The sequence below is a fragment of the Pecten maximus genome, chromosome 11 (assembly GCF_902652985.1).
Source record: "Pecten maximus chromosome 11, xPecMax1.1, whole genome shotgun sequence".
NCBI lineage: Eukaryota > Metazoa > Mollusca > Bivalvia > Pectinida > Pectinidae > Pecten > Pecten maximus.
Window position 1 is genome coordinate 27,940,872 of NC_047025.1, and position 16,166 is coordinate 27,957,037.

At 35.1% G+C, this 16,166-nt stretch overlaps 1 protein-coding gene across 1 annotated transcript; it reads left to right on the forward strand.

Moving 5' to 3' along the window:
- The first annotated feature begins 2,758 nt into the window (after window positions 1-2,758).
- Window positions 2,759-12,857, forward strand: LOC117337753 (F-box only protein 15-like). Its single transcript, XM_033898861.1, has 15 exons — window positions 2,759-2,924; window positions 3,716-3,838; window positions 4,211-4,315; window positions 4,576-4,686; window positions 5,094-5,192; window positions 5,675-5,887; window positions 6,095-6,230; window positions 7,766-7,848; window positions 8,080-8,135; window positions 8,507-8,602; window positions 9,044-9,150; window positions 9,352-9,413; window positions 10,138-10,181; window positions 10,543-10,628; window positions 11,065-12,857. Exons 1-15 carry the CDS (start codon window positions 2,842-2,844, stop codon window positions 11,152-11,154), a joined length of 1,494 nt encoding a protein of 497 aa, XP_033754752.1. The 5' UTR covers window positions 2,759-2,841; the 3' UTR covers window positions 11,155-12,857.
- Window positions 12,858-16,166: the final 3,309 nt, after the last annotated feature.

A 16,166-nucleotide genomic window follows, 5' to 3' on the forward strand; every position in this document is an offset into this window, starting at 1 on the left:
TTGAGTTACTGACCGTTCAACGTTGGTGTTTGACATTCACATTGCTATTACATGTGTACATGCATATATTTACATATGTCTCTATTCAATAAACAAATAGATAAATAAAAAGTAATCAAAAGCACGATACATAGAATATTCATTTATCCCATTGCGTTCATACTACCGTGAAAGCAGAGTGCAAAGCCAAGTCCAATTAATTCGTATTCAGTAGTAACATCAGTATACGTGTAGTTGTGTATTATGTTTGGTTTTGAAAAATAGATACAACAGCAAATCAGTTGACCTTTGACTTTTAAAACCTGTACAAAAAAGGAGCTAATGCATTTTTTTTAGTATTTTTTAAAAACTGTTAGTTAGTTAGTATATGTGTACCTGTTAGTTAATATACGTGTACCTGTTAGTTAGTATACGTGTACCTGTTGGTAAGTATACGTGTACCTGTTAGTTAGTATACATGTACCTGTTAGTTAGTATACGTGTACCTGTTAGTTAGTGTACGTGTACCTGTTAGTTAGTATACGTGTACCTGTTAGTAAGTATACGTGTACCTGTTAGTTAATATACGTGTACCTGTTAGTTAGTATACGTGTACCTGTTAGTTAGTATACGTGTACCTGTTAGAATATATACGTGTACCTGTTAGTTAATATACGTGTACCTGTTAGTTAGTATACGTGTACCTGTTAGTTAGTATACGTGTACCTGTTAGAATATATACGTGTACCTGTTAGTTAATATACGTGTACCTGTTAGTTAGTATATGTGTATCTGTTAGTTAGTATACGTGTACCTGTTAGTGAGCATACGTGTACCTGTTAGTTAGTATACGTGTACCTGTTAGTTAGTATACGTGTACCTGTTAGTGAGCATACGTGTACCTGTTAGTTAGTATACGTGTACCTGTTAGTGAGCATACGTGTACCTATTAGTGAGCATACGTGTACCTGTTATAGTTAGTTAGTATACGTGTACATGTTAGTTAGTATACGTGTACCTGTTAGTGAGCATACGTGTACCTGTTAGTTAGTGTACGTGTACCTGTTAGTTAGTGTACGTGTACCTGTTAGTTAGTATACGTGTACATGTTAGTTAGTATACGTGTACCTGTTAGTTAGTGTACGTGTACCTGTCAGTTAGTGTACGTGTACCTGTTAGTGAGCATACGTGTACCTGTCAGTTAGCTATAGTATACGTGTACCTATTATAGTTAGTTAGTATACGTGTACCTGTTAGTGAGCATACGTGTACCTGTCAGTTAGTATACGTGTACCTGTTAGAATATATACGTGTACCTGTCAGTTTAGTATATATTTTTGACGTTATATTCGTTACAGAATGATCTTGATTTTTAATGTCATTATAGGCATGTACATGTATAGACATCAGCCTCACGGAAACAATTGTTTCCGTGTAAACAGTGTTGCTTTTATTTCAGAAACAGACAAATCATGTTTTGTACAAGCTTTCTTTGGGGGTTGTGGTAAGTGTAACACTATGATAGCTATAGATCGAGGAAATGGGAATATAGGCTATGTTAAGACTTAATTAAATGACAAGGAAGTCACGGATATCAATTCAAAAGGTTACATATTACCATTGTGATTGGATACAAGTTCAGTCGCATTAATCTGACCTGGACAGAGAGAATGAGACACATTCATACAGACGCCATACAATCGACATTCCACCTCACCAGGAGGGCAGGACAAACTCCAACTCACACAACTAGCATGTCAAGTGTGTTTTGATACATCAGGTGAATGAAAAGAATCTAGCTGCTGCGTTACTATGAAAACTTTCAGATAAACTTTCATTAATAGGATCATGAATGCAATTGGTATTGCCATTTCAGCAGTTAACCCAAAACCTTACAAAGAATGAAATTATCGTAGTATAAATTTTGATAGCGTTAGTAAATTCAAATTATTATAGGAACACTCAACAAAATTTGATTTTTTTTCATAGAAAGCTTTCCTCTCCTGCTGTTTATATGAACACCGGATGTGTCATTTTTACTGAATTTGATCTAACCCAAAATATCTCAAAATGTGCTTATACACACTATAGGGAAGGTTCAAATACATGTAGACTAACAAGTTCACAAGTCCCTGCGGGGAATAGAACAAAAATGTCACCCATCAAGGGGTAAATGACCACGTTCGATGTTGCTTAACTTGGGTACATACACCAGACACAAAAGCTAGCTATATGCGACTTTGCAGTTGAAATCCCCAAGTGATGCACAGCCACTGACATTTCACTGAAAGTTTATAAATATGTAAAACCAAATAGGATATCATATACATGTATACTCAGATGTTTTATGTACATGTTTGTATCTTGTACATGTGTCCTTCGCCTACTATTATACATGTTGAAAAAAGTCCAAAATTAATCAATATGCATTGCGCCGGTTGTCTTCTCCACGTGTCTATTTAGTGGAAAATGATATCATTTTCATTTCTAACAATAGGCCTATATAGCTTCACTCTTTATCACATCCGAGTGGATTTTGAACATTACCTTAAATTTAGTTATATTGAAAGGTGCTGTCCACTATAACGTAAAAGTTTAATGAAAAAAAAGTCATAATTATAATGTTCTTCTGTTGGAAGATTTAAATACGCGCAATCACACACCATCATGCGAATTTCACGTGGTAGGTATGGTCAGACAGAGTTGTCTCCCTTCAAATTTTATGGTTCAATTACTAAAGAGAGTTACAACTTGAGTCGAGTACGATCACTATAAACAATATGGCCGTGTGGTATACCTGCCAATAACATACTTGTCGATACATTTTCTATATCTTGTCCAGTGGCTCGTTATGTCTATACAATGAGTCATCACAAAAATCTTATGTTAAACTATTTATCAAGTCACAAGTCTACACCACCCAGTTCAGGAGATCAGAGGACAAGGTAAACGAGCTCTGTGACAAGGCGAGTTATACAGTAGTTAGGCCTACAGTACACGTACAGTAAGCCTAATACTGTTGTAAACAAGTCCATATCTCATGTCAGGATCTTGCAATAATTGTGTTGCTTTCCACTTTCACATATATTGCATATCTAATTATACTTTTAACTTTTTGAAAAGCGTTGTCCTATTGTGTGTTTAGTGGCGATCGAAGCTCTGGACGACGGACGGACAATTTCTGACAGATGAGATGGTTAGTGTAGGCTGGGTATGAATATTCGTTCAAATTGTAGGTCTCTACGTCTACTCCCTAGATGCCTTTCAATTTTTTTTTCTTTTTCTTCCTTTTTTAATTTCAGTAGAGGTAACCAAAATATGCTATAACTTACCCTCATCATCTTAAAGCAAAATGTGGTTATGATTTTCATTTTACACTGACAAAACTGAGAATTGTGTTGATCATTCCTTGTTATTAATTGACCTCATCTATAATACATTAAGCTATATACAGCATATGTGTTAATCTGTGCATTTCTATATAGTTGTATCTTTAGGATGTCTTTGATTGCAATTTCATATAATGCATGAACTACAATGTACATATATAGCAATGTATATACCGTACATGTAATTACATTTTGTAATATGAAAATAATAGAAATACCTGGTCTTCTACCATAATGCATGGATATGTTTTTGTCATTTTTGTATATATAGTATCTTGAGATACATTTGTATAGGGACAATCTTCAGTTACTGCTACATTATTGACTTTTTAAAAATAAATTTTAAGAAAAACACCAATTAGTGATGATAGTTCCAGTAAAAGGAAACCAGCTAATCATACTCGCCATGGGACTCAATCTTCATCAAAGCATTCCACAAGGATGTCACAAAGAAAGGCAACTATTCATGAGTAAGTTAACCAGTATTTTAACATTGCTGATTTTATCATTATAATCATATCAAAATAACAAAAACAAACAAAAAAGTCATACTTTTAACATTTTAACCTATGCCTAGTGATGAATCATCAGCATTGATGGCTCACCAGTATCCAAAAGAAGAAGATTGCTGTATATATTGATTGGAATAATGAAATTAATGTTTAATGAAAAATGATGGCAATAAATAATAATTAAAAAAGATTAATTTGAACTACATGTATACATTTTCATTTTCTAACAAAAAGCTATACAAGTTAATGTAAATGATCAGGTTCATTGCTGAATGTATATACTTTTAAATACATGTACAACTTTTTAAAAACTTTCAAATTTCTATGCAGGATTCCAGATGAAGTTCTTCTGAAAGTATTCAGTTTCTTTGGTGCCCAAGACTTGATTCTAGTATCGCAAGTCTGTCAGCGATGGAGGAACTTGGGCAATGACAAGTATGGCAGTAATTTTTTTTATTTGATACATGTCCAAAATAGGTATTGATAGGTTCATGAACTATTTAAAATTCATATCTATAAATTAATTAATATTGCAAAAGGGTTGGTGTAAAGGTGGTATGCCATCTGACAGAATAAAGAAATTTCTTCAGAGCCCATAGGGACAATGAAGAGATCAAAATAAATTTGCTGCCTTGAATGATTAGGGATCTGAATCTTTGCTAAGTCTTCTACTAAAAGTTCAGTGTTTTTTACAGCTCGCTATGGAGGCCTATTTACTTGAAGTATGCTCCAAAAAGTGAAGTTGAAGCATCCAGGGCTGGCAGTATAACTTCAGTGTCTCAACTCAAGACAACTTGCATCAGGAGGTGACTCTATTCAATCTAAATTGAATTGTTTTATTTACAAAATGTAGATGAAAAATTATCTTATTAGTTGAAATTGAACAAGAAATCAAACATTTATTATCAATAAATTACTTAAAAAATACTGAATTGATTTCTGAAAAAAAAATGAAAATAAAGATTTACTTACTGTTTAGACTTTTATCACTGATTGAAGAGGGTGATTGAAAAACTTTTGTACCTGGATTTTTGTGATCAATACCGGATACTCCAGTTATACATAGATCATGTGTTGTACATGTGTTTCTGTAGCTGCATCAGTTGAAATCAATCTACTTTCAATTACATGTTATTGTGTGCTAATAAAGTTATTTGTCAGCATAAATGTTTTAGATAAATTCATTGAATTTTATACCTCTTTGGTGTTGTAGATGTGTTGAACAAAGGAACAAGAGAGTGTTCAGAAATTTGAGAAAGAAAAGTCCATACACAGGCATTGTCCAACAGCGAGATGTTGAGAAGGCCTTGATGTGAGTTAAATAAGTCATTGCTTAAAACCATGTGCTGGTAAGTAGGTAATAGCCCCCTTAACTTAGGGACAACACTTGATTTTCTCTGTTGCTAGGGTTACAAGTGGTCAACACCTTTATCTTAAGGTTATTTAAGGACAACACCCATATCTCAGGGTTACTAGGGGACAACACCCATATCTCAGGGTTACTAGTGGACAACACCCATATCTCAGGGTTACTAGGGGACAACACCCATATCTCAGGGTTACTAGGGGACAACACCCATATCTCAGGGTTACTAGGGGACAACACCCATATCTCAGGGTTACTAGGGGACAACACCCATATCTCAGGGTTACTAGGGAACAACACCCATATTACAGGGTAACATCCTTATTTCATGGCCACAAAAACACATTACCAATACCTTGCAAGGTTATGAATCTAGTAATCTAAATAACCAATGCCGCTGTACTGTAGTGTTGCTGCATGTTTTCCAGAGACTCGTGTGTATTCTGGCAGCTTGCTTTGGTGGATGCTAGTGACAATGAAGTGTGTATACAGAGTGATGATGTGTCCGTCCACACAATGGCCGCCTCTGTCCGATGGTACAGTTTCAATGGCCAGTCTCTACAGTCCACTAAATCCCTCAGAATCTACTCATGTAATCCTATTTTCTTTGACTCAAAGAAAGGCTGCGCTGTTAAAGACAGGTAAATTTTATGTACATTAATATATCTTTTGCTTAACCTGGTACGATAAAAAAGTATAACACGATAGATAATATTGGATTATCAGACACAACTTTTTTAATTTAACTTTTAATATGTAATGATTATCATATCATTTTAAAACTGTTCATTCTGTGAGTTTATAGTACACAAATGACATACTGTTTTATCCTTACTTTTGACTTTTAGTCCCTACCAGAGATCACTACTAATGACCTTTCCTCTGAAATGGAGTTCATGGGTCAGCACCAACAAACCTATGGGGGACAATGACACCATCAACATATACTGTCTCCCTCGGGGATTATCTATAGCAGTGTGGAAGGTAAGGAAAATTAACTTATATACTGTCTCCCTAGGGGGCTCTCTATAGCAGTGTGGAAGGTAAGGAAACTGAACTTATATACTGTTTCCCTAGGGGACTCTCTATACCAGTGTGGAAGGTAAGGAAAATGAACTTATATACTGTCTCCCTCGGGGACTTTCTATAGCAGTGTGGAAGGTAAGGGAAATGACCTTATATACTGTCTCCCTAGGGGACTCTCTATAGCGGTGTGGAAGGTAAGGAAAATGAACTTATATACCGTTTCCCTAGGGGACTCTCTATAGCAGTGTGGAAGGTAAGAGAGATTACCTTATATACTGTCTCCCTAGGGGGCTCTCTATAGCAGTATGGAAGGTAAGGAAAATGAACTTATATACTGTCTCCCTAGGGGACTCTCTATAGCAGTATGGAAGGTAAGGAAAATGACCTTATATACTGTCTCCCTAGGGGACTCTCTATAGCAGTGTGGAAGGTAAGGAAAATGAACTTATATATTGTCTCCCTAGGGGACTCTCTATAGCAGTATGGAAGGTAAGGAAAATGAACTTATATACTGTCTCCCTAGGGGATTCTCTGTAGCAGTGTTGAAGGTAAGGAAAATGACCTTATATACTGTTTCCCTAGGGGACTCTCTATAGCAGTGTGGAAGGTAAGGAAAATGAACTTATATATTGTCTCCCTAGGGGACTCTCTATAGCAGTATGGAAGGTAAGGAAAATGAACTTATATATTGTCTCCCTAGGGGACTCTCTATAGCAGTATGGAAGGTAAGGAAAATGAACTTATATATTGTCTCCCTAGGGGACTCTCTATAGCAGTGTGGAAGGTAAGGAAAATGAACTTATATATTGTCTCCCTAGGGGACTCTCTATAGCAGTGTGGAAGGTAAGGACAATGAACTTATATATTGTCTCCCTAGGGGACTCTCTATAGCAGTGTGGAAGGTAAGGAAAATGACCTTATATACTGTCTCCCTAGGGGACTCTCTATAGCAGTGTGGAAGGTAAGGAAAATGAACTTATATACTGTCTCCCTAGGGGATTCTCTATAGCAGTGTGGAAGGTAAGGAAAATGAACTTATATAATGTCTCCCTTGGTAGTCTGACAATAGTAGTGTGGATAACTATTAGTATGAATGTTAAGTACATGTATTAAAGGAGGGCTTATTTGTGAACCCTTTTATGCCCCCACCATGAAATTGGGGTGCATAATATTAGTGTTATGCATGTCTGTCCCATCCCATCCTCTGGTGTCCCGTCCTGTCCCGTCCCATCCCGTCCTGATGCAATGTAACTAGCTTATCTTTGGAACTGCTGATGTGATCCTAACCAAACTGTGTTTTGGGGTGTCAAGTGGCAGCGAGGACATCAATGTTTTTCAGACATTTTCTAGTATAGCTTACTGTTTTGAATTGATGGCTCTGCAAAAGTTACCAACTTACAGAAAATATGGTACAAACGATGGGTGATTTAATATATGATTACAAGTTTTTATCTGACTGATATGATTATGAGTTTTTATCTGACCCATTACAGGATGGAGGAGAAGTGGCATTTGTTTGTGTTGGTTTACACCTACATCACTTGGTGGACAGATGTTTGAGAGGGAACTCAATAGAGTAGGTATCACACTTTCATCTAACTGTATCAGTATAGAGTGAGAACGACATGTAATGTATAATGTGAGGTTTAGAAGATAATTCTTACAGGAAGTCATGGCAATACTATTACTACTGTTATCTGAATCAATGGTAGAATAAATCTCCTGGTTGCTACCATTCGAAAAATGTATTGGGAGAAATAACATCTGTTCTATTTGATTTATGTCATTGTTTACCTGTTTATTCCAGACCTTTCTGTCCACCGGTACCTCCTGTTATAACTGATGATATTGATTCTAATTTTGGTTAGTATCTTAATTCCTCTAAAACTCCATTATATGAATTTTATATAATTCAAATATATAAGATCTGTTTGAAGAAATTAAGTCACTGATGATGATATCTCTAAAATATCATTATAAAGATTTGAAAAAAATGAAACAGGATGACAAAACAGGAAAAACTCATGTAATTTACCAAACTAACAATTTTATGCCATGAAAAATTTTAAACACAAACAATTCTATGCATGAAAAAAGAGGGTTCAATAATAAAAAAAAGGCAAATGTTAGCGTATATTTCTAATATAATGGTATACATGTTGTATGATATAATGGTGTACATGTTGTATGATATAATGGTGTACATGTTGTAATGGTATCTATGATTCTGTAAGGTCTCCATGGTTACAACTGCACTGTTCAGCTGAGGACGATGAAGCAGCAGATTTGGGACCAACAGTTCAGAAGTCTCAACTGTCGTAGTAATACTGGTAAGAGATTTCAGATAATTTATAAACGAATAGAGTGTATGGGTTTTTTTTATCGCCTATTTTGAGGTTGTTATCTTGCAGTAACAGGTGGCTACATCACTGTAAAACAAAATGGATACCTTCCACATGCCATCCAAAACAATTGGGGTAAAATGGCTTTACTTCTTTAAAGAATTTAGTTTCCTTGTAAAATGAATATACTGAAGGATAAACTATTTTGTAGATAACCAGGAAATGTAATATATAATTTTTTAGTTGTACATAACCATTCATTCATTTTTAAATCCAGGGCTAAAAATGAAATGGATAGATATGTTTTTAACTTGATCTGTTATTCTCTGAATAATAATCTTACAATTGCATCTGTTACACAGTAATTAAGATTTACAAATGTAGCTGGTACATATACTATAGTCTTTCAATCTCCTTTCTGTATAACAGGTGGTGGGTATGCCCAGTTCGTTCTGATAGAACCTCACGAACGTCAGATCATAAACAAAGCGATTGTTTTCCCGTGGAAAACAGAGGCTTTCAAAGGGAAAGTACAGGTAAGTCTGATAAACAGTAATTCACTGAAATAGATAAAATTAACCACAATGTAATGATAGCAGTGTGCAAGACTTACTGATGTTACTTTATTATAATTAGTGTGATATCACTTATAGTAACTATCAGTTAGAGTAAGACGTTGTATACTGTTTCATAAAAATATAGATTTATAATAGAATGTAAAAAATGTTTTCCCTCAGAATACATGCTGGCTGGACATCACTGTTATAGATGAGACGGGAGATGTATTCTGGACAGCTAGGTAATTATGCTCTTTGCTTGAAATCACTCAGTAATCACCTTGTCCATACATCTGTCTGTCAGCACTTTTGATTCCAGAGATTATATCTCAGAATCCTGAAAACCAAACTTTCTGAATTTATACATTGTGTTACACTGTAATGGGAGGATATATACCATAGGGACTACAAACATTCCTAATGTCAAGGTCGCTTTTACTAAAAACAACCATTAATATACTGTCAAAAATATATCACTTTTGAAAATTTGATGATACACTGTGAAATGCATGCAGATGAGCAATAGTGGTTGAGAAAATTCCTAAGGTAAGGGTACAATTGCTTTTACTAAATTTGGGTGGTGTTCAGTGTTTAACGGTCACATGTCACACGTGCACTTGCAGAGCTTGAAATAAAAAAGGTTTGTGATGGGCTATCTTAATTGTGAACCCCACAATCAATTTAGCTTTCCAAAGTTTCATAATATCAATTAAAATAATGTGTATGTTTTAATATTTTGACCATCAACAGTCAAGTTCAGCAAGGGTTTCGAGAGAGAGAGAGAGAGAATTAACTTCATCCCTCCTAAAATTACATTTACTTGTGGAAGCACCATTAATATAATGAAGAAACATTACAACATGTTATATATATTATATAGATACAGCTAGCCCCAATGGGTTTTTTTTTTTTTTTTTTTAAATAATGTTAACATAAGTGTAATTCAATTTTCTGTTTGTCATCAAGTTCCCTGGTGTGTTCCAAGGCAGCCCATAGAGCTGGAGTAAGCTGTAAGTAAAATATATTTTGTTTAGTGTTAGACAATTGTAATCAATGGATTGAGTTACTATCAATAATATTTTGTTTAGGATTTTTACCATCATTTTGTGAAATAAAAATCTGTTATCATGATACAATGATTTAGAATTATCATTTTATTTACAAGTATGTATAATGATAAAAAAAAACCCATTAGACCCATAATATTATATTACGAACATATACATAGAACTTAATTGGTATTATTTTTTGTATTTAGATAAAACCCAAACAACTCTGGTAGATATTCAGCACTTCTTCATATGTACAAATGTACTGGTGATGCTTTAGGTGAAATATTCAAATGTTTTGTGTACACATTGTATTTTGCAGCTCTAGACTTTGATTACTGTGATGATAATTCTCGCTCCATTGACTTCATCGATGAGGTTGGGAAGTTTCACATGGAGTTCAGTGAGGTATGTATTATCATACTGATCCATTTTATTTATCTGCTTTGTATAAATTTATTTTGTAGTACTTGTTGTAATGAATATTTTTGTTGAACCATGCAAGTTTCCAACTTCTTTCAACACTAATCCTTATTGATATTGGAAATTTGTCAGTCTTTATCAGGAGACGAAATAATTCCTTGCAATGAAATTTCATGAAATATTCATATATTTATATCACATATGCTTGTTTGATTATAAAACTGCAGTATAGACAGGTAGTCACTTTAAAGCAGATTTTACAGGGTTTTGAGGACTGTATATCACATCCACCTGTTTTCAAATTTTGTTCCAACAAAAACCATTTTTGTACAAAATTATATTAGGTCGAGTTTCAATGTACTAGCGATATATATACAATGTATGTCTCTGTAACTTCATAATGACTTGTTTGTATTTACAGACAGATGACCAGGATATCTACATCACTCAAGCAGTACTCGGCCTCACCTTAAAAGCAATAAACACACGATTTAGTTCCAGCTACAGGTGACAGCTCTATATATGGATGTCCTGCTACATCAGCCCCCTGGATCAGTAAAGACATTACAGCCTGTATGAGGTCCCCCTGTCTGTGAGAGGTCAATGTGATTTCATAATTCAGCTACCAAGACTGATGTTCTTAATCATTGATTGTATGTGATACATATTTCCCTTGGTGCAATCAGTACAAGTCAAGGAACTGCTACTGGTATCTCAATCATTGACTATACAAGGTCCATAGCTTTCTTGGAGAGATTAGTGTTTGAGCTAACAGGCCAGCTATAGAAGTCAATTCTTCATCAGAAAGTTTTGAGGTCTCTCCCTAGGAGTCACATCGGTGCAGGGTCAAACCTAGTTACTGAAACTAATATCTGAATGACCAACTGTGTGAAGTCCTGCCCTTGCAGTCTCCAGTATATAAGCTTACAGGCCAATTCGTCTTCAAAATCCAGCTACATTAATTGTTGACTGTATTTATTATCTCCCTTCAACAAACATGTTGAAGCCGGTCTATCCTTGAAGTGGAAGTATATGGTCCAGCAACTGAGACTAATATATGAACCATCTATTGTTTGAGGTCCCTTCCTTGGAGTACTTGTATGTAGCCAATGTACAAATTAAAATACCAATTCACTTAGGACATGCTGTAGGAGGTCTCTCCATCGATTGTATGCGATCCCTTTCTTGTAGTACACTTGTGTAGCAAATGTAAAAGCTAAAATACCAATACACCTGGGACGTGCTGTTGGAGTGCAATTTATTGGTGTAAACAAGTTCAAACTCTAGCAACTCTGACCAATAAATTATTGATTGTATGAGGTCCCTCGATTGGATCATGATCAGTGGTCAGCCTAGTTTCCTTGTCTCACCTTATGTATTTGAGACAAGCTACATTCTTCACATTAATCAATAAGAATGAAGTGATTATTCCCCGCAGGACCCAGATGTGGAAATAATTTGAAAAGCCATACATGTATGTATGGAACACAAATTTCCTGCATTTATCATCAAGAAGATTGAAGTGGTGTGGAAAGATTTGAAATAAGTGATTCAATTTCTCAAGAAAGTTCCATATTCAACATACATGTATATCTATATTGTTCACAAGCATTTTCTAATTGTCTTGCACAAAAAAGTGTAAGCTGGTTTAGACAACTTAATTACCTGGTAAGAATACCACATCCCCAGACAGGATGAGCTCCCTCAATTACATTCTGAAAGATTCTATCAATTTATACCCATAAGTATCTGCAAATAAACCTCAGACACAAATAAGCCCCTCCCCCCTTTCATCATCAGTTGTAGAATTGTAAGCTAAATGTGGTTCACAATTAATGAGTCCTTCTCAAACTAAAATAGTAACCCCTTTAGGGACGGGGACTTATTTGAGATATGCAGGCAGTTTTATTACTGACAGGAGAAGGTCCCTCTCCTGGAGTAATCAGTTTGAGGTTAGACTCGAATCTTATAGAAATATTTCCAGGTAATTTGGTCATTTAAGTCGGAACCAATGAAAATTTTACCTATTTTTTTAATATTCTGTTGCAGTACATCCGACTGGAATATTTTCGATTGTACAAGTATGCTTGATAGAAATCTGAATACATTTAAAACAATGTCGAGATACACCTGACTATTCATCATGGTAAAGACATATTTTTTTTTTATAATGGAGTCTTCTTCATCAATAAATCTACCTGTGTTGCCATACAACAAGTCTATTTTGTTATATTTCATTGTTGCGGTAAAATTGAGTGATGTCTCGTGCTTAAATGTTCAGTGTTTCTTGTTTTACATGCAGAATTGCAAACTTGAATTGCCAAGTGTCGCATTACAAAGTGATGCCAGTACGTCTTACAGGCAGAATTGTAAACATGGGTAATTGTCACCATGTTTGTCTGAGGTACGAGGGCTGATTGATAAGTTGTGAGCCTCATATTAAGGATTTGAATTTTGCCGCACATATTGAATTATTTTTTCAACATAATCCCCTTCAGTATCTATACACTTCTGACAGCGGTGTTTAAGGGCCTCGTACAATGCAATTTTATGGAACTCCTTTTCTAAGCTGTTCAGAAGGTCCACTGTGAGAAATACCGGGTAGCTGTTTTCAGTTTTGGAAATAGATGAAAGTCTGATGGAGCGAATCAGGTGAATGCTCAATCAATTTAAAGCCACAATTGTAAATGGCAGCCATGACTCTTTCACCCTAACCCTAACCGATTTTGTCCATTTTGAAAAAAGCTGCTCGTCTTTTACTTTAGCATGCTACCTTGTCGATATAAAGTAACCAAATGAGACCAGTCCTTAAGGGGTACACAGCCCTGTATAGTCAGAGTCAGAATAAAAGGACTTAAAAAAAAACATCCTTGAGTATGTATACCTCCTTCAATATGAGGCTCACAACTTATCAAACAGCCCTCTTAAGTTTGTCTTTGTGCCTCAATGTAGCAGATTGTTTAGTCTTGGTGACTGTGTGCATGATTTTGGCAAGTTCTTCTGGTGTAAGAGGATGGCACCTCAATGTATGAGGTTTGTGTCTTATCAATTGAGGTTGGTGCCTCGATGTACAAATTCAAGAAATAGTGATAAGAAGGATTGTTTATGTAAGGACTTGGATGCAGGGCAATTTGAACAGCCAACCATCTGATGATGTTGGGCTTAAAAGTAAACTTCAATGAACAAGTTAGATTATCTTTTATTAACAAATATGTAAACAATGATGTGATTACCAGCAAATTAAAACAACATAATATCTATGTACATGTACACTTACAATTAGAATCAATCACCTTTATACAAACCTAAGTAAAAACTTGCTGAATATATATATAAATTCACGAAACTATGTAATGGTGATTATTATTGTACAGAAATACAGACTGGAGGAAAATAAATGTAGGACTGTTCCAAGTTAGAAGAAAGAATAATCTAAATTATATTTCCTGTTACGGTAGAGATCAGATTCACACCACAGGTTCAGAATAATGTTAGTATAATGACAGGCAGTCTTGCTTTATATCAGAGCGATCTAGGCTGTATATATATTCCAAAAGTTAACCTGACGACCAACTAGGTCAAGATTTTTCCTGATAAAAGTTTATACACAAGAGCTGGGACTATCCACTTTTATTGTGCACTCATATAACAGCTGATTTAGTGGAGTTCTATGAAACATCATCAAGTTGGATACTAGAAATATAATCCAAGGGTTGAGTAATAATGCTCCAACATTAAATAGATCAAATATGAGCACAACTCTCAAAATATTCAATGAGATTCTAAATAAATAGCAAGCATACAACTACCTGATCATGTTCATAATGTTTCAAAACTTTTGCTGTAATTACATAGGGCAAAATCAAATTTTGAACTATGACATATACTTCAAATTTTAAGATGCAGATTGATGAAACTTAATATGATGTCTAATGAATAAAAATATTACAGCTGTATTAATTTATATAATTATGTATTATACGTGTACATGTACAAAGGCAAATGAGGGATTTCACAACAAATTGACTAGTTTTACACACTAGCTCGTAATATGAGACTAACATCTAGTTAGCCACATTTCAATAACATTTAACCACAGACCACTGCAGCAACATTAATTAACATGATGTTTGAACATCAAATTAGACCATGGTGGAAGTAAATTCAATAAATCATCAATGTTATCCAAAAAATTCAAAGGCATAAACATGATTAAACCCGAACAAAATATAATACATTGAATGTGAAAGTAGAATGTATGTTATCTGTAGTGTGTAGCTATAGGTATAGCCAAAATGTGAAAATAATGTGTGTTTTTCTTTAAACATTACTTTGTATGGATCTATGAATATGGATACAGATTCTTTAAAATGACAAAAATTGCAGGGTATTAATGTCAAAATAGACAGCACATTGTTTGTAGGTATATATATAGGGCTACTATCACCTGTACATTTAGCCCTAATCTAAACAAGAGATCCCAGAGGGATCTTGGCGCCCACCATTGAATGATCTTTATAGGTTCCATGTCAGATTGATCTTTTCTCTACTTTTCCCTTCCTCTAAGTCTTACTAATCTGTGTAAATTCAGAAACAGCCCTCTAGTACTTTTCAAACAAGGGGAACCTATATATAAAATTTAAGATTTAGCGATAATGGCTGTCTGTTGTTTTCGGATTGGTCCCAAAATGCAACACCAGGGACCAAGGGGAACCTACATATGAAATTTGAGAAAGATCCCTTCAGTACCTTCTGTAAAATAGCGATAACAAACTTCAATTGGACCTAAATACGAAAATTTGAGAAGGATCCCTTCAGTACTTTCTGAGAAATAGCGATAACAACCTTCAATTGTCAAAATCTAAGATGGCTGCCTGTCGGCCATGTTGTTTTCTGATAGGTCTCAAAATGTAATATGCATAACTAGGCACCAAGGGGAACCTATATATGAAATTTGAGAAAGATCCCTTCAGTACTTTCTCAGAAATAGCGATAACAAACTTCAATTGTCAAAATCCAAGATGGCTGCCTGTCGGCCATGTTGTTTTCCGATAGGTCTCAAAATGCAATATGCATAACTAGGCACCAAGGGAAACATACATATGAAATTTGAGAAAGATCCCTTCAGTACTTTCTCAGAAATAGCGATAACAAACTTCAATTGTCAAAATCCAAGATGGCTGCCTGTCGGCCATGTTGTTTTCCGATTGGTTTCAAAATGCAATATACATAACAAGGCACCAAGGGGAGCCTACATATGAAATTTGAGAAAGATCCCTTCAGTACTTTCTCAGAAATAGCGATAACAAACTTCAATTGTCAAAATCCAAGATGGCTGACTGTCGGCCATGTTGTTTTCCGATTGGTCTCAAAATGCAATATGCATAACTAGGCACCAAGGGGAACCTATATATGAAATTTGAGAAAGATCCCTTCAGTACTTTCTCAGAAATAGCGATAACAAATTTCAATTATCAAAATCCAAGATGGCTGCCTGTCGGCCATGTTGTTTTCCGATTGGTC